This window comes from Coregonus lavaretus (assembly GCF_964263955.1).
Source record: "Coregonus lavaretus genome assembly, chromosome: 40".
NCBI classification, from domain to species: Eukaryota; Metazoa; Chordata; class Actinopteri; order Salmoniformes; family Salmonidae; genus Coregonus; species Coregonus lavaretus.
Window position 1 is genome coordinate 14,332,658 of NC_140027.1, and position 22,869 is coordinate 14,355,526.

Genomic DNA, 22,869 nt, shown 5'->3' on the forward strand with positions numbered 1-22,869 from the left:
CCCCCCAATAAAAAAATAATATATATATATACGGTGGATATAAAAAGTCTACACACCCCTGTTAAATTGCCAGGTTTTTGTGATGTAAAAGTATGAGACAAAGATAAATCATGTCAGAACTTTTTCCACTGTTAATGTGACCTATAATGTGAACAATTCAATTGAAAAACAAACTGATATCTTCAAGGGGGGAAAATGAAAAACTAAAACCTTACAATAACCTGGTTGCATAAGTGTGCACACCCTCTTATAACTTGGGATGTGGCTGTGTTCAGAATTAACCAATCACATTCAAACTCATGTTAAATAGAAGTTATTACACAACGGCCATCATTTAAAGTGATTCTGATTAATCACAAATAAAGTTCAGCTGTCAGGATCTTCCTGACATTTTCTTAGTTGCATCTCAGAGCAAAAGCCAAGGTCCGCAGAGAGCTTCCAAGGCATCAGAGGGATCTCATTGTTGAAAGACATCAGTCAGGAGAAGGGTACAAAATAATTTCCAAAGCATTACATATACCATGGAACACAGTGAAGACAGTCATCATCAAATGGAGAAAATATGGCACAACAGAGACATTACCAAGAACTGGACGTCCCTCCAAAATGTATGAAAAGACGAGAAGAAAACTGGTCAGGGAGGCTTCCAAGAGGCCTACAGCAACATTAAAGGAACTGCAGGAATTTCTGGCAAGTACTGGCTGTGTGCTACATGTGACAACAATCTCCCATATTCTTCATATGAATGGGCTATGGGGTAGGGTGGCAAGACGGAAGCCTTTTCTTACAAAGAAAAACATCCAAGCCTGGCTGAAGTTTGCAAAAACAAGTCCCCCAAAAGCACGTGGGAAAATGTGTTATGGTCTGATGAAACCAAGGTTGAACTTTTTGGCCATAATTCCAAAAGGTATGTTTGGCGCAAAAATAAAACTGCACATCACCCAAAGAACACCATACCCACAGTGAAGCATGGTGGTGGCAGCATCATGCTTTGGGGCTGTTTTTCTTCAGCTGGAACCGGGGCCTTAGTCAGGGTGGAGGGAATGATGAACAGTTCCAAATACCAGGCAATTTTGGCACAAAACCTTCAGGCGTACGTTAGAAAGCTGAAGATGAAGTTCACCTTTCAGCACGACAACGACCCAAAGCACACACCCAAATCCACAAAAGCATGGCTTCACCAGAAGAAGATTAACGTTTTGGAATGGCCCAGCCAGAGCCCAGACCTGAATCCAATTGAACATCTCTGGGGTGATCTGAAGAGGGCTGTGCACAAGAGATGTCACAATCGGACAGATTTGGAACCCTTTTCCAAAGAAGAGTGGGCAAATATTGCCACGTCAAGATGTGCCATGCTAATAGACTGTAATAAATAGTGCTGTAATAAAATCAAAAGGTGCTTTAACAAAGTTTTAGTTTAAGGGTGTGCACACTTATGCAACCAGGTTATTGTGATTTTTTTTTTTTTCCCCCTCAAAGATTTCAGTTTGTTTTTCTATTTAATTGTTCACGTTATAGGTCACATAAAAGGTGGAAAAAGTTCACATAAAAGGTGGAAAAAGTTTTGACATGATTTATCTTTGTCTCATTCTTTTACATCACAAAAACCTGCCATTTTAACAGGGGTGTGTATACTTTTTATATCCCACTGTATACAGTGGGGGAAAAAAGTATTTAGTCAGCCACCAATTGTGCAAGTTCTCCCACTTAAAAAGATGAGAGAGGCCTGTAATTTTCATCATAGGTTCACGTCAACTATGACAGACAAATTGAGAAAAAGAAATCCAGAAAATCACATTGTAGGATTTTTTATGAATTTATTTGCAAATTATGGTGGAAAATAAGTATTTGGTCAATAACAAAAGTTTCTCAATACTTTGTTATATACCCTTTGTTGGCAATCTCATCTTTTTAAGTGGGAGAACTTGCACAATTGGTGCCTGACTAAATACCTTTTTGAACAAGTATTTGATACACTGCCGATTTTGCAGGTTTTCCTACTTACAAAGCATGTAGTGTTCTGTAATTTGTATCATAGGTACAATTCAACTGTGAGAGACGGAATCAAAAATCCAGAAAATCACATTGTATGATTTTTAAGTAATTAATTTGCATTTTATTGCATGACATAAGTATTTCATCACCTACCAACCAGTAAGAATTACGGCTCTCACAGACCTGTTAGTTTTTGTTTAAGAAGCCCTCCTGTTCTCCACTCATTACTTGTATTAACTGCACCTGTTTGAACTCATTACCTGTATAAAAGACACCTGTCCACACACTCAATCAAACAGACTCCAACCTCTCCACAATGGCCAAGACCAGAGAGCTGTGTAAGGACATCAGGGATAAAATTGTAGACCTGCACAAGGCTGGGATGGGCTACAGGACAATAGGCAAGCAGCTTGGTGAGAAGGCAACAACTGTTGGCGCAATTATTAGAAAATGGAAGAAGTTCAAGATGACGGTCAATCACCCTCGGTCTGGGGCTCCATGCAAGATCTCACCTCGTGGGGCATCAATGATCATGAGGAAGGTGAGGGATCAGCCCAGAACTACACAGCAGGACCTGGTCAATGACCTGAAGAGAGCTGGGACCACAGTCTCAAAGAAAACCATTAGTAACACACTACGCCATCATGGATTAAAAGCACACGCAAGTTCCCCCTGCTCAAGCCAGCGCATGTCCAGGCCCGTCTGAAGTTTGCCAATGACCATCTGGATGATCCAGAGGAGGAATGGGAGAAGGTCATGTGGTCTGATGAGACAAGAATAGAGCTTTTTGGTCTAAACTCCACTCGCCGTGTTTGGAGGAAGAAGAAGGGTGAGTACAACCCCAAGAACACCATTCCAACCGTGAAGCATGGAGGTGGAAACATCATTCTTTGGGGATGCATTTCTGCAAAGGGGACAGGACGACTGCACCGTATTGAGGGGGGGATGGATGGGGCCATGTATCGCGAGATCTTGGCCAACATCCTCCTTCCCTCAGTAAGACCATTGAAGATGGGTCGTGACTGGGTCTTCCAGCATGACAACGACCCGAAACACACAGCCAGGGCAACTAAGGAGTGGCTCCGTAAGAAGCATCTCAAGGTCCTGGAGTGGCCTAGACAGTCTCCAGACCTGAACCCAATAGAAAATCTTTGGAGGGAGCTGAAAGTCTGTATTGCCCAGTGACAGCCCCGAAACCTGAAGGATCTGGAGAAGGTCTGTATGGAGGAGTGGGTCAAAATCCCTGCTGCAGTGTGTGCAAACCTGGTCAAGACCTACAGGAAACGTATGATCTCTGTAATTGCAAACAAAGGTTTCTGTACCAAATATTAAGTTCTGCTTTTCCGATGTATCATATACTTATGTCATGCAATAAAATGCAAATTATTTACTTAAAAATCATACAATGTGATTTTCTGGATTTTTGTTTTAGATTCCGTCTCTCACAGTTGAAGTGTACCTATGATAAAAATTACAGACCTCTACATGCTTTGTAAGTAGGAAAACCTGCAAAATCGGCAGTGTATCAAACAGGGGCGGTGTGTTCAATAGGGCGAAATGGGCGACGCACTGCCAAACGGGAAAAGGAAGGGATTTTTTTTCTAATCAATTATATCACGGCAACAGTAGTTATCAGTGTTGTAATCTAGACGCCTGATCTGCCACAGTGCCACTAAATGTCCAATCAGGGTAAAGTCGTGCTTCAAATGGCCCCCCCCCACTTTTGGGGCGATTTCAGTCAGGTTGAAAATCGCCCAGAAGTCTGTCATAGACTCCCATGTAAAATCTATTTTTTTCAAATTTCAGAGCTTTCGATACAATCTCTATGGGTGTCTGAGGGCTTGCACTTACGCGCTTTCGTCATACGTAACGTAACCATGAATGAACGTAACTAAGAAAAGACCGGGTAGCAGCCTCAATCAATTCACTACTATCAAAATGGCTAGGCTTCAGTCCAACTCGATTGTGTCTTTGAAAGAAGTTCCTTTTTGTCGGCGAACAAATGAAGATAAATTGGCAACGAAACAATTAGGACCTCCCAGACCAAATTTAATAATTCAACAGGTTTCTACTAAAGGGGGGAAGTCCTACACCCGAGGATTTTCCAAAAAATGGTACGAACGAAAAAATAACATTGCCACTCAACTGGATGAGGGATACAGGCTAGCTGTCCGCCGCCACAACGATGAGGTTAGTGTTGATAATCACAAGTTTACTGGAGAACTGAGACCAAGTAGAGACTTTGGACAGGGTGGATATGGTTATATTGCGATATTGTCAATACAGTATATCGTAAAGTATCACTATGTAACTCGATTTCTTTCACCCCAATCCCTCAAATTAACGGTAAATAACTGAATTGTTTGCCCCACATTTAGCTAAGATGATTAGCTAGCCAGCTAAAATGTTTTATTTAGTTAGCAGTCGCATCTACAATAGTTTACTGTCAATAACATGTCTCCAAAAATGACGTGGTGTCTCCAATTGTGTTGACATTTTACAATTGCGATGCGCATCCATGAGTATCCACTTTCTGTAGCTCAGCTGGTAGAGCACGGCGCTTGTAACGCCAAGGTAGTGGGTTCGATCCCCGGGACCACCCATACACAAAAATGTATGCACGCATGACTGTAAGTCGCTTTGGATAAAAGCGTCTGCTAAATGGCATATTATTATTATTATTATTATTATTATTCCAGCCTTGTGTAGGTCTCCAATCTTGTCCCTGACATCCTTGGAGAGCTCTTTGGTCTTGGCCATGGTGGAGAGTTTGGAATCTGATTGATTGATTGCTTCTGTGGACAGGTGTCTTTTATACAGGTAACAAGCTGAGATTAGGAGCACTCCCTGAGATCAGTCAATAAATGATTCTGGTATTGACTTATATGCTGCCCCTGTCTTCATGTTGTTGCTGGACATATCTTTTTAAAAATGTGTGTAGGTCACCTAAATCATCAGAAAAATTGCCCCCCCTGAGAATTTTTTCAGGAGCCGCCACTGGTATCAAATACTTGTTCTCCCCAGTGTGTGTATATATATATATATATATATATATATATATATATATATATATATATATATATATATATATATATATATATATATATATATATATAATTTTTTTTTTTAAGGAACGCAGTCCGTTATTAAACTTACTCTTGAAAGTTGTAATAGTTAAATGCACAAGGTGCAATTTCAAAATTGAGTAGTGCATCATCAGTTCCTCATGTCATGTCAGTCATTGCAGACCTTAGAGAGCTATTTATAACCTGTCAGAAATGTCCAGATCAACAAGCCCATGTCAGCTAACGTTTATTTAGGTTTTTTAGCCCATAGATTTTGTTGTAATTAGACATTAGACATGTCAAAATCTATAGAATTGCAAGAACATTTGCTTCAAAACTGCAATATTTTCTTTGCACCCCATGACAAAATGTGTAGAATTGCAGGAAATAAGCTTTAAACCTTCAAAATTCTCTCCACCAACAAGAGGGGTGTGAACAGTTTGTGTCATGAACAATGCTTATGCCCATAGAAATAGACATGGTGCGTGCGCACGCGGGATGTTCCCCAATGCTAGAAGGGGGGCCCGAGTGAGAACCCCTACTCTAATCTACTGTATCTCATTTTAAACTAATACAAATCCAGGAAGCATGACTTCAGCAGCCAACTCTAATGAGAATTTTCACGAATCAAATTTCCCGTTAGTGCTGAATCGAATTGAACAGAATAAGTTACTAGCCCATGGACAGTAGGCGCCTCTGCACAAAATATATTTTTTAAATATTTGTTTATGTGTGCTTTAACGAGCACGGTCGACAATGAATTAACATAACACCACACCTGAGTGAGTCCATAAAATACAAATACACATGTAACCGTGCCAAAAACATTTACTGAAGTGAGAAGCCACATTAGATTGGAACGCTTAGTGTTTCAAAAAATCCTATTTGCCAAAATACAAATTGGGAGGCCTTTCTCCTCAGAAACTCACATCCTGTCCACAGTACTGTAAGTATACCACTCCTGGTCCAAATCCACCATTGCTCACTAAGTGTACAAGACAAACACAAGTCCTGATAAATGTGATTATTAGATGAGCAATGTAAATAACCTACTACAGTATGAGCTCTGCTGCTTGATATTCCCCAGACAGACAGAGCAGGCTAACAGAGCTTCAGTCAGTGTGTTATTTACCCAGACTGTTAGCAGGAAGGGGGCCATGAGAATGGTTGGACCGTAGCTCCAGCATAATAACAAATCCACCAGGGCCAGGAAGCCCCAGCCCAACCCAGCCAGACATTTTAGCTCAGTTCAGTTCAGCCGGCGGTGGGGGGTCTTGTCTGGTGCAGATCACATTACATCAAAGAGCTCTACTTTCACTGCTGCTGATAGCTGCTGGTTAGCGACTCTCCATCTCCAGCTCTGAAGGATGGTTTCATCCAAGTGATTGATATGGGGACAGGCAGCACTGTTGTCTAGCTAACCCCAGGGAAGATCATTTATCCCATTTATTTCAAATCAGCAGCACACAGCCCAGAACCCTTAGAGGTGGTGAATGCTGGAATCCAAGACCAGTGAGATCATAAAACTGTTTAAAAAAAATCCCCAGCTTGCAGTCTGCTTGGGAGGAATAAAAGCAGTAGAGGAGGAGAGATGTTTATTTTATCAGTGGGCTTTTAAAAGGCCTGGCCATTATTCAGGGGCTTCAAAGTACAATATTTCAACCACAGACCTACCAGGGTTCTATGATCTAACTGTAAATCCCTGTTCTAGTCAGCTGATAGCAGTGGGAGGACTAGGACCAGAGGGTGTTAATCATAAAAGCCTTTCTCACCAAGTTCATGAGAAGGCAATTACTGTAAATAGTGACAGATAGTAGCATAACATAGTATTGTACATCAAGTGTGCATTTATGTAGCTTCTAAGCAGCTGGCTATTCAATAAATTATTTACCATATGCCAAAAATGTGATTTACTGTATGTTTCAATGGTGGCTTTAATTGTCACAGTGATCCACAATGCATTAGGATCATCTGGAGAGGTTTATGATTAATATCTCACCATCATCTAGGTACATCTGGTCCAGTTCCTGTGGTTCCTGTTTGATGTTGATAGCCAGTGTGGGGCTTGACGAGCGGCCGCCTCTCTCTGGCACTTTGGGTAACTGTTGGGTCACTGGGCTAGAGCTGCCACTGATGGGCTGGGGCGGCGTTAGGCAGTGGGTGGGGGAGAACGGGGCCTCCGGGCCGCTGGTGCCAGGGGTGGAGGGCTGCGAGCCTGGGGAGGACGAGGCACTACTGGGCGGGTAGAGGACAGGTTGCGGCTGGTAGCGTCCAGGAGTCTCCTGGATGATGGAGACATGTGGGATCGGAGACTGGGATGGGCCTGCTGACAGGCACTTGGAGAAGGGTGTGGTGGGTGACAGGTCATGCAGTTTGGGACTGGTGCTGGGGGAGGATGAGGAGGACAGTGAGGAAGGCTTCCCTCCCAGTCTCTGTTGGCAAGCAGGGTAGGCACCCCCCACGCACAGCCGGAGTTCTGTGGGTATCATGGAGGTCATGACCTGTGGGGTGTAGTAGGGCTTGGGGTGTAGCGCCAGGCCAGAGCCACGCTGGGGACCGTAGTCATCATGCGGCTCCATTTTTATCATTGGAACTGAACAAATGAGAAAAAGGAGAGGAAAAGGAGAAACATTTATAAACATACCGTTTGATCTCCTGTCAAGTGTGAGCGGGTGAGAGAGTGAGAAAGTGTCAGTGAGTGAGTGGGTTTGTGGCTAGGATACCCACAGCCAAACAAACACTCTCATCAATGAGACTCTGTGTCTGGGCCTAAGCTCTCCCACCCTGCTGAAAATATTCAAAAATGAAACAAAGGGAGAGAAAAAAAGGGATGAATCATCACCACAAGAGACTTCCAGCTGGTTCTATAATAAAAAGGCCTATTTTCTTTGGATCCGACCCCATCACTAGTATCCTATAAATGTACATTATGAAATATGTTGCTGCTGCAGAAGCTACATACTGTACCCAACTGATATCTACAACTTGAAATAAATTACTGCTCTCTCAAAAAACACAAAAAAACAGTTTTAGTCAATATGCTATATAGTGTTCCTTTAAACAAGACTTCACAGACCACACTGTCCAGACAGCTTGTTTCGTGAAGAGACTCTAGAGTCTAACCCTTTAAGAGACACTGACCAGGCCCAATGTCCCCTCTCTCCCCCTCTCTGACTCTCACCAGAGGCTGAGGACAATGTTGCACTTTCAGAGGGGACAGCGACTGAGGCACGTCAGTGCCCACATACAGGGCTGGGACAGCAGTTAAATCAGAGCTTTGAACCACCCACTGGATGCTAGCTAGCTCCAAGCCGGCTACAATTAGAAGTGTTTATTTATTATAAATTTTTTCATTTGAGCTGGTGTGGCATTTTTCATTTAGTCTGGCAACAGGTTGGCTATTCACATAACACAGCGTTCCCATATACCTTCTCCACCCTGGTGCAGTCCACTCCAAGTGTTCTTATAGCTACAGGTATGGAAAATACTAGATTTTATGGAGATGTCTTTTTACAATGGGAATAACTCAAACCATCGCTTTGTCCCTCCCTTGAACACCCCCAGACAAAGGCGGAATACATAATGTTTGTGTTCTTTGCTTCAGATGTAAAAATTGTGATTAAAGTTTTCTTATTGGTCTGTGATATGAAAGGACAAGGATAGACAAAAGAGGAGTAGGGTTAGGGTAATGGGTAGAGAGAGATAGAGAGAGGAAAAGGGAGAGAGAGCGAGAGAGCGAGAGAGCGAGAGAGAGAGAGAGAGAGAGAGAGAGAGAGAGAGAGAGAGAGAGAGAGAGAGAGAGAGAGAGAGAGAGAGAGAGAGAGAGAGAGAGAGAAGACAGATAGAATGAAAGAGAGTTTACCATTGGCAGGCACGTAGGTGAAGCACTGGTATTGGCTCCTTTTCCTCTTGCCATTGCACACATAGAAGTTCACCTGAACAGGATTGGATATCCTCTGGTTCCGATAAGGAGGGATTTCAATGAGAAGAGATGTCTGCAATGCAAAGTCATAGGCAATGTCATCCATAGTGAAACACAACCGAGGCCCATATACATGCACATAGATGCAAATAGAGACTGTTAGTTACACATACATTCAGACACACAAAAATGCTAAGATATTCTCAAAAATGTATTTTGCAAACTAAGGACACATCTGAGATGTGTCACAGATAGCCATCAGGTTCCTTTCTTTAAATCATGCTTTTATTTGGGGACAACAGCCTTTTCACAACAGCCACTTTATCCTGCACAGTCATTTTATATCCCATTCATGGAGTGTATGTGATCCTCCAGTCCAGATGGGGAATACAGTGACAGCCCATACGTGAGGTAAGGTTATACAGTAAACCACGGTTGTTTTCATGGTGAGTAACTACACATTCATCCAGGGAGTATCCAGATGTTTCATTTCCCCCAGCACTGCTCCCTGCTGTCTACGAGGTAAACGCAGGCCAAGACTGAACGTGTGTGATTGGGTTCAGCTCAGTCTGTGACCAGACCAGAGTACTACACTGCATGGAGTTTTACAGACCTGGGTTCAAATACTGTTTGGAATCATTCAAATACTTTTAGTGTTTGCTTTAACCTGCCTGGAGTGCCAAATGGATGGGACTGGTGCTGGTGCAGTTTTGAGACTATTCTATTGGATCCATTGCACCAGGCAAGCTCAGTCAAGCCCAGCTCAAGTATTTGAAATTCATTTGAATAGAATTTGAACCCATGTCTGGAGTTTAACTCAATCTATTGCAGACTGATGGAGGTGCTGAGCAGTAGCCAGACTGGAAGTTATTTATCTTGGCTTTAGGCTTTGGAGGAAGGTTGCCCCTGACAGGTGCAGGTGAGGCCTGACACACGTTATATTAAATCAGTACAGCCGTAAACCAAAGTGAAGCCAGATGAAGCACTTCTGTTGCATAGCACGCGCCGGCTTCCCTCTTCTCTAGCCTCCGCCCTGATAATGCAGGATTACTTAATGAAAAACGGTCAAAATAGAGTTTACTGTTTTAATCTATCATACTTTCAGTCGTGAACTGTGTCTGGAATGCTAGGGACTGTGGACAGCATTTATTTTATAGTGAGGGGGGAAGCAATAGATAAGAAAGTGAGCAGGGAGGAAGGTATTAAGAGGATCAAAAACACACACATGAATTCATTCTTTTTTCATTCTCATTCCTACCAGATTGCCATTGTTCTACAACCACTACTTTTCCTTTTCTCAATAAACTTTTGAGTTAATCGGCAATGACATGTTCAATTGCACACCTTATACCTAATTTGAGTAACTCCCATCACAAAAGACAATTGTCTATATGACTAAACAGTGATATAGCCGACATGGAGAAGCTACAATAGGCCTAATCATCAAATTATTCACGAGTAACACCTCTACATTATGGTTTACTCCTCTTTGAGTCTTCCCTTAGGGGAAGACAGGACATTGACTGATGCGGTGAGGTGTTTTAAATTCCTCAGTGCTGAATGTGTCGTCTCGTAGCTTTGTAGCACAATAGGCGAGGTTAAACCTGGCCAAGGCTCTGTCGGTGTTTAGAATGGGACTGATCCAGCAGTCTGGGCTGTAAAGAAAGCCCCTCGTCTGTTTGAGATTCACAAAGATGTGTCCCAACAGCAACAGTGAGTGTGTGCCCTACTGAAAAAAAACAGCATAAACCATCATCGGCTGGTGACCAGCCTTCATTGTATTTTCGCTGGTGACCAGCCTTTGCTGTGTTTTTGCTGGTGACCAGCCTTCACCCACAAAACCAGCATCAAGTCACATAATAATAATAATAATTTGTACCTTTATTTAAGGGAGTCACCATTGAGACCAGGGTCTCTTTCGCAAGGGAGCCCTGCCCATACAATTCACAAGATAACATCAAATCTAAATCAGATATAGTGCAAAAACAAACTAACATACAGCACAACACTGGCTTGCAATGTGATGGCTAATTCCTATTTGAATAAAGCCTAAGTGGAAATATTCAACAATTGGGCATTTATTCACCCACAATCTGCAATCAGAATGATTCTTCTTCTTCTTCTTCTTCTTCTTCTTCTTCTTCTTCTTCTGTGGGTTTTATGGCGGACTACAACCCAAAAAGGTGTATTGCCGCCACCAACTGGACTGGTTGAAAAACCAAAAAAAGGTTAAAAAAAATCCATACGTGATAGGGAAACTATCTTAATCCACCCAAATAAAAATAGTAATTTGACAAAAACAAAACAAAACTCCCACTTCTTCCTTCTTTCAAATCTCCTTATCTCCCTTCTCAGGCTCTAGGGCCTGAGAGTGTAGTACGCCTTGTGACAATATTCCATGTAACTCCTGGACCTTCTCGCCACCTTGGCAGTGCCATTAATCACCATAGCTATAAAGGCCACAAAGTCCACCTTCTTAACCTTTAAAATGTCAGGGTCCTGCTGGTGAAAGGCAACCCCTGCAGCCTGCAGTGAAGACCTATCTACCACCATGGACTCTTCAGGAGCACCATTCAAACCCTCAACCCTTTTAACAGCTGCTGCATATGAAATGCTCTGGACAGCCCTGACTTTGGCCACCTCACTCTCTTTCACCCTTGTTGGGCATTCCAAAGACGTGGCTTCTTGGTTCACACCGCAATTACAACATTTTCATCACTTTTAAAACACATGACATTATCTTTTCCACAACTTGGACATCTCGGCTTCTCCTTTCTGCAAACACTTGAAACAATGACCAAAAGCTTTACAATGATCATACTGCATTGGTCTTGGGATAAATGCTGTGACTCTAGTTTATATACCCCAACTGCACTTGAGTAGGGAGAGACTCCATATCTTCATTCACCACACGATTCATCCGACGTGCATCAATCACTCCAGGAATATCTTTCATCTCTTCAACATCAACTTCCCACGAGACTCCAGATATTACCCCCTTGAGGGGTGCCTGTTCCGAAGAGACACACACGACACTTCAAACTTATAAAATTGGGTGAGACGCAACACACGTTACTTATGATCTGCAGAAGTACAACAAATCAAAACAAGCCCGCCTCTCGTGACCTTCACAGCCTTCATTTTAACCAGCACTCTCTCCACCAGTTTGGATATCTCAAATGGATTCTTCAGGATTGGTAATCCGATCAGCTGCTCCTCATTAACAAACCGTACTCCAACAAAATACGAAAGGACATTCTCAGCACTGTACACTACTTTGCACAGTTTTCCTTCTCCTTGATTCTACCGCCATTAGATTCAGAGTCCACTTCATCATCCGCCATCTCGTGAGAACAACCGCACTCAAATCCCTCTAATGCATTCAACAACAACAAAAAACACTGGCAAATCGCAATCAGGATGACTGCCAGGGTTAGACAGATAAAATAATGAGACTACCTAAACCATCTAAACTGGAACAACCATTTCAGTAACGGGTGCAACTAACAGATCCAACTAACAGATTGAGTTAGTTTAGAAAAACTTTTTGTAGCATAATATACATTCATTGATTAATGAATCAATCAATGTACATGCCAAAACATAGATATTGACACAAACAATTCTAAAAATCTAACTGCAATAGAGCATGCTGGGAAATATGATAATGATGGCCGTGGTTTTGCAGACCAGCTTGACCAGACCATGCTGGACCAGCATACACTCAGCATGCAAAACATTTTTTTTCTTGAGGGTTCTTTGTCAGGGGTGAGGGTGATATGTGTAACCATTTTTTGTTTGCATTTCAGTAAAAAATACTTTACTGCTTTGATGTTTCTGAATAACCATCCTGTGCTTTCCCTCTCCTCCATGTTTTCCTTTTATTCAATGAAATGCTACACTGTTAAAAAATCCCTGTAATTTTACAGTATACTACAGGCTATTGGTTGCAGTGAAAGTATGGTAAACAACAACAAGTTATTGCCTTTTTTACAGCTGAATTAAGGTGTTATTGCTGTAAAAGGGCGGTATGCTGCTGAATGCTGGTTACTTGAAACTATACCTCACTTAGGATTTGAATTCACAACCTCTTGGTTGCTAATGACCTGCATTTCCTGCTACACCACCAGGTATGTGGGCATGACAGAGATTGGCCACAGATTTAATGGCAAAAATAAATGTCTGCACTTTGCTCAAAGTTGGCCAGAATCAAGTCATTAATTGTCAGAATATCTGACAATACCAACATAATAAATGGCAGTGCTCAGGAACAATTGATGTAAAGCGTTCTTAATGTGGGTCTTGGTCATAATAACCAGCTGACACTAGTAGGGGTGTATCACTCTCTCTCTGCTCCCCCATGTGCGCATAACAATTTAGCTGAATTTGCTATCTAAGTCTGGTAAATCTGAACTATTAATTATGGGCGATTTTAATATTGATTGGAGGACGCCAGTGTCAGATACGCTGAAAGATATTTGCTCTGAGCTAAACCTGTCTCGGCTGATAACTGAGCCTATACGGCTGAATCATAAAGATCCATCGAAATCTACCCTGACTGATCTTATTTTGAGAAATACTCCAGATAAATACAGTGGGGGAAAAAAGTATTTAGTCAGCCACCAATTGTGCAAGTTCTCCCACTTAAAAAGATGAGAGAGGCCTGTAATTTTCATCATAGGTACACGTCAACTATGACAGACAAATTGAGATAAAAAAATCCAGAAAATCACATTGTAGGATTTTTTATGAATTTATTTGCAAATTATGGTGGAAAATAAGTATTTGGTCACCTACAAACAAGCAAGATTTCTGGCTCTCACAGACCTGTAACTTCTTCTTTAAGAGGCTCCTCTGTCCTCCACTCGTTACCTGTATTAATGGCACCTTTTTGAACTTGTTATCAGTATAAAAGACACCTGTCCACAACCTCAAACAGTCACACTCCAAACTCCACTATGGCCAAGACCAAAGAGCTGTCAAAGGACACCAGAAACAAAATTGTAGACCTGCACCAGGCTGGGAAGACTGAATCTGCAATAGGTAAGCAGCTTGGTTTGAAGAAATCAACTGTGGGAGCAATTATTAGGAAATGACAGACGACTGATAATCTCCCTCGATCTGGGGCTCCACGCAAGATCTCACCCCGTGGGGTCAAAATGATCACAAGAACGGTGAGCAAAAATCCCAGAACCACACAGGGGGACCTAGTGAATGACCTGCAGAGAGCTGGGACCAAAGTAACAAAGCCTACCATCAGTAACACACTACGCCGACAGGGACTCAAATCCTGCAGTGCCAGACGTGTCCCCCTGCTTAAGCCAGTACATGTCCAGGCCCGTCTGAAGTTTGCTAGAGTGCATTTGGATGATCCAGAAGAGGATTGGGAGAATGTCATGGTCAGATGAAACCAAAATATAACTTTTTGGTAAAAACTCAACTAGTCGTGTTTGGAGGACAAAGAATGCTGAGTTGCATCCAAAGAACACCATACCTACTGTGAAGCATGGGGGTGGAAATATCATGCTTTGGGGCTGTTTTTCTGCAAAGGGACCAGGACGACTGATCCGTGTAAAGGAAAGAATGAATGGGGCCATGTATCGTGAGATTTTGAGTGAAAACCTCCTTCCATCAGCAAGGGCATTGAAGATGAAACGTTGCTGGGTCTTTCAGCATGACAATGATCCCAAACACACCGCCCGGGCAACGAAGGAGTGGCTTCGTAAGAAGCATTTCAAGGTCCTGGAGTGGCCTAGCCAGTCTCCAGATCTCAACCCCATAGAAAATCTTTGGAGGGAGTTGAAAGTCTGTGTTGCCCAGCGACAGCCCCAAAACATCACTGCTCTAGAGGAGATCTGCATGGAGGAATGGGCCAAAATACCAGCAACAGTGTGTGAAAACCTTGTGAAGACTTACAGAAAACATTTGACCTGTGTCATTGCCAACAAAGGGTATATAACAAAGTATTGAGAAACTTTTGTTATTGACCAAATACTTATTTTCCACCATAATTTGCAAATAAATTCATAAAAAATCCTACAATGTGATTTTCTGGATTATTGTTTCTCATTTTGTCTGTCATAGTTGACGTGCACCTATGATGAAAATTACAGGCCTCTCTCATCTTTTTAAGTGGGAGAACTTGCACAATTGGTGGCTGACTAAATACTTTTTTTCCCCCACTGTAAGTTGCTAGTGGGGTTTTCCCACTTTTTAGTGACCATTGCCCAGTTGTCTGTGTCAGCGATGTGAAAATGCCTAAATCTAAGCCTCATGTTGTCACGGTTTCGGCCGAGGCTGCTCCTTCTCCTTGTTCGGGCAGGCTTCAGCGGTCGTCGTCCAAGGAGTACTAGCTGCCACCGTTCGTTGTGTCTGTGTGTGTTTGGTTTGGTCTGATTTGTTACACCTGTTGCTCATTTCGTCTTGATTATGTGTCCTTTAAGTTCTCGTTGTTTCTGTCTTGTGGTTGTGTGTAGTTGTTCTATGTCAGCAGGTGTTGCCAGTCAGTTTGAGCTCTATGTTATTAGAGAGTTCGCACGTTGTGCGTTTGTTGTACTTTTACGCTGAGTGCGTTTATTTTTCCCTTGTTCAACCGGCTCTGTTTATAGCCGTTGTTTCTGTGGACTTTATTAAAGTGTTTTTGGACTTGCATCTGCATCCTGCAATTGATTCCACACCACACCTACGCCCGGCCTTGACAGAACTACACACCATTCATGGAATCAGCAGGAGCAGCAGCAGCGACCGAGTCATGGGAGGAGCGCGTCCGCGGACAGGATGACAGGATAGCCCAGATCACCAACACATTACAAGGAGTAATGAATACCCTGCATCGCCTGGAGACCAGTTGGGCACCCAAGCCTCCTCCCACAGTACCACCAGCACCAGTCAGTCCCTTAGTCCACGCTCCGGAACCCAGTGGGATTCGGCTCTCGCTCCCGAGGGCGTATGATGGTACCGCTGCCGGGTGTCAAGGTTTCCTCCTACAAGTAGAACTCTACCTCGCCACCGTACACCCGGTGCCCTCGGGACCCGAGAGCGTTTCCGCCCTCATCTCCTGTCTCACCGGCAAGGCGTTGGAGTGGGCCAACGCCGAATGGAGGAGAATAGACCCCGCGACGATCACCTATGCAGAGTTCTCCCGTCGCTTCAGGGCTGTATTCGACCATCCACCTGAGGGGAAGGCGGCGGGAGAACGTCTATTCTACCTCCGACAGGGGAAGAGGAGCGCACAGGATTTTGCACTGGAGTTCCGGACTCTAGCGGCAGACGCAGGGTGGAATGAGCGGCCCTCATAGACCACTTCCGCTGCAGCCTACGGGAGGACGTCCGTCGTGAGTTGGCCTGCAGGGACACCACCCTCACGTTTGACCAGTTAGTTGACATGGCCATTCGCCTCGACACCCTGTTGGCCACCCGCGGACGTCCTGAGTGGGGGTCGTCCATTCCACCCTCCAGCACCTCCGAGCCTAGTCCTATGGAGCTCGGGGGTGCTGGCGCTAGAAAGGAGAGGAGAAGGAGCCCCAGGGGAACCAACCCCTGTACCTACTGTGGCCGTGGAGGACACACTGCGGCCAGGTGCTGGGGGGGGTCTCCTAGGGGGAGAGACGGCAGGCCACGCTCTGGGGAGTCCCTCCAGGTGAGTAGGCGCCCCACTTACCCAGAGCTCTCTGTTGATCACCTAACCATACCTGTTTGCTTCCCACAGGTTGCACCTCATGCCCAGCATAAGGCGCTAGTAGATTCAGGCGCAGCTGGGAATTTTATAGATCGGCGATTTTGTGCTGAGTTAGGGATTCCCCTCCTTCCAGTCAGTAGTCCCTTCCCTGTACATGCTTTAGATAGCCGTCCGTTGGGATCGGGGTTGATTAGGGAGGTCACAGCTCCACTTAGGATGGGGACGCAGGAGGGTCATGAGGAGACTATTCAGCTATACCTTATAGACTCTCCTGCGTATCCGGTGGTGCTGGGGCTTCCCTGGTTGATTACTCATAATCCCTCTATTTCGTGACAACAGAGGGCTCTCAAGGAGTGGTCTGTCCAGTGTGTAGGGCGATGTCTGGGCGTTTCCGTAGGGGCGACCTCGGTGGAAAGTCCAAACCAACTGCCGGCATTGCACATTCCCCCCGAGTATGATGATTTAGCAATTGTGTTTAGTAAAGCGAAGGCGACGCAATTGCCACCACATAGACAGGGGGATTGTGCGATAGACCTCCAGGTAGGAGCTGCGCTTCCGCGGAGCCATGTGTATCCTCTGTCTCAAGAGGAGAAGAGAGCTAGGAGACTGAACCCTCGCCAGGCTAGGTGGAATATGTTTCTGGCCCGGTTCGTTTTTAAGATCACGTACATCCCTGGGTCCCAGAATGGTAAGGCAGATGCTCTGTCCCGGCGGTATGACACGGAGGAGAGGTCCGTTGAGCCCATGCCCATACTCCCGCCGTCTTGCCTGGTGGCACCGGTGGTGTGGGAGGTCGATTCCGAAATCGAGCGGGCGTTGCGTACCGATCCTAGCCCTCCACAGTGTCCTGTGGGTCGGACGTACGTGCCGTTCGAGGTTCGGGATCGACTTATATATTGGGCTCACACGTCAATCTCCTCTGGACATCCAGGGATTGGCCGGACGGTGCACTGCCTTAGCACTAAGTACTGGTGGCCAACGTTAGCCAGGGATGTGAGGGTTTATGTTTCCTCCTGTTCGGTATGTGCCCAGTGTAAGGCACCCAGACATTTGCCCAGGGGTAAGTTACAACCCCTGCCCGTTCCACAACGACCCTGGTCTCACCTCTCGGTGGATTTCGTTACTGATCTTCCCCTCTCCCAGGGAAATACCACCATCCTGGTCGTTGTGGATCGGTTCTCGAAGGCCTGTCATCTCCTTCCCATGCCGGGTCTTCCCACTGCCCTACAGACCGCTGAGGCACTATTCACTCACGTTTTCCGGCATTACAGGGTACCCGAGGATATAGTGTCTGATCGAGGCCCCCAGTTTACCTCTCGAGTCTGGAGAGCGTTCATGGAGCGCTTGGGGGTCTCGGTGAGCCTTACCTCGGGGTACCACCCGGAGAGCAATGGGCAGGTTGAACGAGTAAACAAGGATGTGGGTAGGTTTCTGAGGTCGTATTGCCAGGGCCGGCCGGAGGAGTGGGCGAGATATGTTCCCTGGGCCGAGATGGCACAGAACTCTCTCCGCCACTCCTCCACTAAACTAACCCCTTTCCAGTGTGTGTTAGGGTACCAGCCGGTTCTGGCACCTTGGCATGAGAGCCAGATCGAGGCCCCTGCGGTGGATGAGTGGGTGCGGCGCTCGGAGGAGACGTGGAACGCTGCTCACGTACATCTGCAGCGGGCCATCCGTCGACACAAGGCGAGCGCCGATCTCCACCGCAGTGAGGGACCGGTGTACGCACCGGGAGATCGAGTCTGGCTCTCGACCAGAAACCTGCCCCTCCGCCTGCCCTGCCGGAAGCTGGGTCGGCGGTTTGTGGGGCCGTTTAAAGTCCTGAGGAGGTTGAACGAGGTGTGTTACAGATTACAACTTCCTATTGAGTATAAGAATATTACCCCCTCGTTCCATGTGTCTCTCCTCAGGCCGGTGGTAGCTGGTCCACTCCAGGAGTGTGAGATAGCAGAGACTCCTCCGCCCCCGCTGGACATCGAGGGGGCTCCGGCGTACACAGTTCGGTCCATCCTGGATTCGAGACGCCGGATGGGGGGTCTCCAATATCTCGTGGAGTGGGAGGGGTACGGTCCGGAGGAGCGGTGCTGGGTGCCGAGGAGAGATATCTTAGACCCGTCTCTTCTGACTGAGTTCCATCGTGGTCATCCCACGCGCCCTGCTCCGCGTCCTCCTGGTCGTCCCCGAGGCCGGGGTCGGCGCACGGCTGGAGCCGCGCGTCAAGGGGGTCAGCAGGTGTTGCCAGTCAGTTTGAGCTCTATGTTATTAGAGAGTCCGCACGTTGTGCGTTTGTTGTACTTTTACGCTGAGTGCGTTTATTTTTCCCTTGTTCAACCGGCTCTGTTTATAGCCGTTGTTTCTGTGGACTTTATTAAAGTGTTTTTGGACTTGCATCTGCATCCTGCAATTGATTCCACACCACACCTACGCCCGGCCTTGACACATGTCATCACTAAGAGGAACTTTAAAAACTTTAGCCTTTTTACATTATCTTTATATTGCTATCCCTGAATCTGATTTAGCTTTAAGATTTTTTGCAATGTCTTCAATACTATTGTAGATAATCATGCCCCCTTCACAACACAGAGTTAAAGGAATATAGAATGCCTGGTTCATTCCTGAATTATACGAAGTCATTCATAAGAGAAATGTTGCCTGGGTCAAGGCCAGGAACACAGGCTTAGGCTCGGATTGGCAATGTTTTAGGCAACTAAGGAATCAATGTGTAAGACTGATCAAAAATGCTAAATCTGATTATTATGTAACCACTTTTTCTGATTGTAAGGGGAACTGGGCTAAATTCTGGAAAACTGTCAAATCTCTAAAGGGTTGCACTTCCTACTCTCTGTCCCAACAAATTAACTCAAAAATGCCATCATTGATGCACTTTAGTACTGCTTGGTGACCTAAATTGGGATATGCTTAATACCCCAGCCATCCTACAATCCAAGCTAGATGCCCTCAACCTCACGCAAATTATTGTCAGAGTGGTGTGTGTAGATGAGTGGAAGGAATCAAGCGCAGGATCCAGGATGACTTCAATAGTCTTTATAGTACGTTCAACACGTGAACAAAATAGTCGCCAACCCAACCGGGTGGCGCAAAACAATTACGCACAAAACACAGTGCGTAAAACACAAGAAAAGCGCACGCAGTGCGAACTCTCGGGACAAGCCAACAACGAGAGAAAATACCCTAACGAGGCAGTCTGACAATAAACAATCACGCATAACACCTGACCCAAACACACGAACTAAATAAGGGAAACAATTAAGACACAAATAAGGGACAGGTGTTATGAAACAGACAAAACCAACAGAACATGAAACATAGAACGGTGGCAGCTAGTACTCCGGAGACGACGACCGCCGAAGCCTGCCCGAACAAGGAAGAGGAGCAGCCTCGGCCGAAACCGTGACAGTACCCCACCCTTGACGCGCGGCTCCAGCCGTGCGCCGACCCGGAGCTCGGGGACGACCCGGACGACGCGGAGCAGGACGCGCAGGATGACCCCGATGGAAATCGGTCAGTAGGGACTGGTCTAAGACGTCCCTCCTTGGCACCCAGCACCGCTCCTCCGGGCCGTACCCCTCCCACTCCACGAGATATTGAAGACCCCCCATCCGGCGTCTAGAATCCAGGATGGACCTCACGGTGTACGCCGGAGCCCCCTCGATGTCCAACGGGGGCGGAGGAGTCTCCTCAATCTCAAAGTCCTGGAGTGGACCAGCTACCACCGGCCTGAGGAGAGACACATGGAACGAGGGGTTAATATTTTTGTAATCAACAGGTAGTTCTAACCTATAACTCACCTCGTTCAATCTCCTCAGGACTTTAAATGGCCCCACAAACCGCCGACCCAGCTTCCGGCAGGGCAGGCGGAGGGGCAGGTTTCTGGTTGAGAGCCAGACTCGATCTCCAGGTGCGTACACTGGCCCCTCACTGCGGTGTAGGTCGGCGCTCGTCTTCTGTCGACGTATGGCACGCTGCAGATGGACGTGTGCAGCGTCCCACGTCTCCTCCGAGCGCCGCACCCACTCATCCACAGCGGGGGCCTCGATCTGGCTCTCATGCCATGGTGCCAGAACCGGCTGGTACCCTAATACACACTGAAAAGGGGTTAGTTGGGTGGAGGAGTGGCGAAGAGAGTTCTGTGCCATCTCGGCCCAGGGCACATATCTCGCCCACTCCTCCGGCCGGCCCTGACAGTATGACCTCAGAAACCTACCCACATCCTGGTTGACACGTTCAACCTGCCCATTACTCTCCGGGTGGTACCCCGAGGTAAGGCTTACCGAAACCCCCAACCGTTCCATAAATGCTCTCCACACCCTAGAGGTGAACTGGGGGCCTCGGTCAGACACTATATCCTCGGGTACCCCGTAATGCCGGAAGACATGGGTGAACAGAGCCTCAGCGGTCTGTAGGGCAGTGGGTAGACCCGGCATGGGAAGGAGACGACAGGCCTTAGAGAACCGATCCACAACGACCAGGATGGTAGTATTCCCCTGTGAGGGGGGGAGGTCGGTAACAAAATCCACCGAGAGGTGGGACCAGGGTCGTTGTGGAATAGGCAGGGGTTGTAACTTACCCCTGGGCAAATGTCTGGGCGCCTTACACTGGGCACACACCGAACAGGAGGAGACATAAATCCTCACATCCCTAGCTAACGTTGGCCACCAGTACTTCGTGCTAAGGCAGTGCACTGTCCGGCCGATACCCGGATGGCCAGAGGAGGGGGACGTATGAGCCCAACAAATGAGGCGATCGCGTACCTCGAGCGGAACGTACGTCCGACCCACAGGACACTGTGGAGGACTCGGGTCGGTGCGTAACGCCCGCTCGATCTCACCATCAACCTCCCACACCACCGGAGCAACCAGACAAGACTCCGGTAGTATGGGCGTGGACTCAACTGACCTCTCCTCTGCGTCATACCGCCGAGACAGAGCATCTGCCTTCCCGTTCTGGGACCCAGGGATGTATGTGATCTTAAACACAAACCGGGCTAGGAACATAGTCCAACGAGCCTGGCGAGGATTCAGTCTCCTAGCTGCCCGGATGTACTCCAGGTTACGATGGTCAGTTAGAATGAGGAAAGGGTGTTGAGCCCCCTCGAGCCAATGCCGCCACACCTTTAGGGCCTGTACCACGGCTAACAGCTCCCTGTCTCCTACGTCATAATTCCGCTCCGCCGGACTGAGCTTCTTAGAGTAGAACGCACAGGGACGGAGTTTAGGTGGAGTGCCAGAACGCTGGGAAAGAACGGCCCCTATCCCGGCCTCTGACGCGTCCACCTCTACTTGGAACGGTAAAGAAGGATCCGGATGCGCCAACACCGGCGCCGAGGTAAACAGGTCCTTTAGTCTCCCAAATGCCCTGTCCGCCTCAGCTGACCACCGCAAGCGCACCGGACCCCCCTTTAACAGAGACGTTATGGGAGCTGCCACCTGTCCAAAACCCCGGATAAACCTCCGGTAATAATTCGCAAAACCCAAGAACCGTTGCACCTCCTTCACAGTGGTTGGGGTCTGCCAATTACGCACAGCTGACGCCCGGTCTACCTCCATCTTCACCCCTGACGCAGACAACTGGTAACCCAGAAAGGAGACCGACTTCTGGAAAAACAGACATTTCTCTGCCTTGACATATAGGTCATGCTCCAACAGCCTCCTCAATACTCGGCGCACCAGGGCTACATGCTCAGCACGGGTAGGACTATACACCAGAATGTCGTCGATGTACACAACTACTCCCTGTCCCTGCATGTCCCGGAAAATCTCATCGACGAAGGATTGGAAGACTGAGGGAGCATTCATCAACCCATATGGCATGACTAGATACTCGTAGTGTCCGGAAGTCGTGCTAAACGCTGTCTTCCATTCATCGCCCGCTCGAATGCGTACCAAGTTATATGCGCTCCTAAGATCCAATTTTGTAAAGAACCGCGCACCGTGCAGTGACTCCGTCATAGTCGCAATCAGAGGAAGTGGATAGCTGTACTTCACTGTGATCTGATTGAGACCGCGGTAATCAATACACGGGCGCAGACCTCCATCCTTTTTCTTTACAAAAAAGAAACTTGAGGAAGCGGGTGAAACGGAGGGCCGTATGTATCCCTGTCTCAGAGACTCAGAGATGTATGTCTCCATAGCCTTTCTCTCCTCTTGAGACAAGGGATACACATGGCTCCGCGGGAGAGCTGCTCCTGA

The 22,869-nt window shown here is 46.5% G+C and overlaps 1 protein-coding gene across 1 annotated transcript in view; it reads right to left on the reverse strand.

Moving 5' to 3' along the window:
• Window positions 1–22,869, reverse strand: part of nfatc1 (nuclear factor of activated T cells 1) — a gene marked incomplete at both ends in the record, with an annotated part of 78,832 nt that overhangs the window by 24,656 nt on the left and 31,307 nt on the right. Inside the window, 2 exons of the mRNA XM_084156734.1 lie at window positions 7,060–7,653; window positions 8,923–9,055. Coding sequence (XP_084012860.1) covers window positions 7,060–7,653; window positions 8,923–9,055 — 727 coding nt within the window. The remainder of the gene's footprint in view (window positions 1–7,059; window positions 7,654–8,922; window positions 9,056–22,869) is intronic.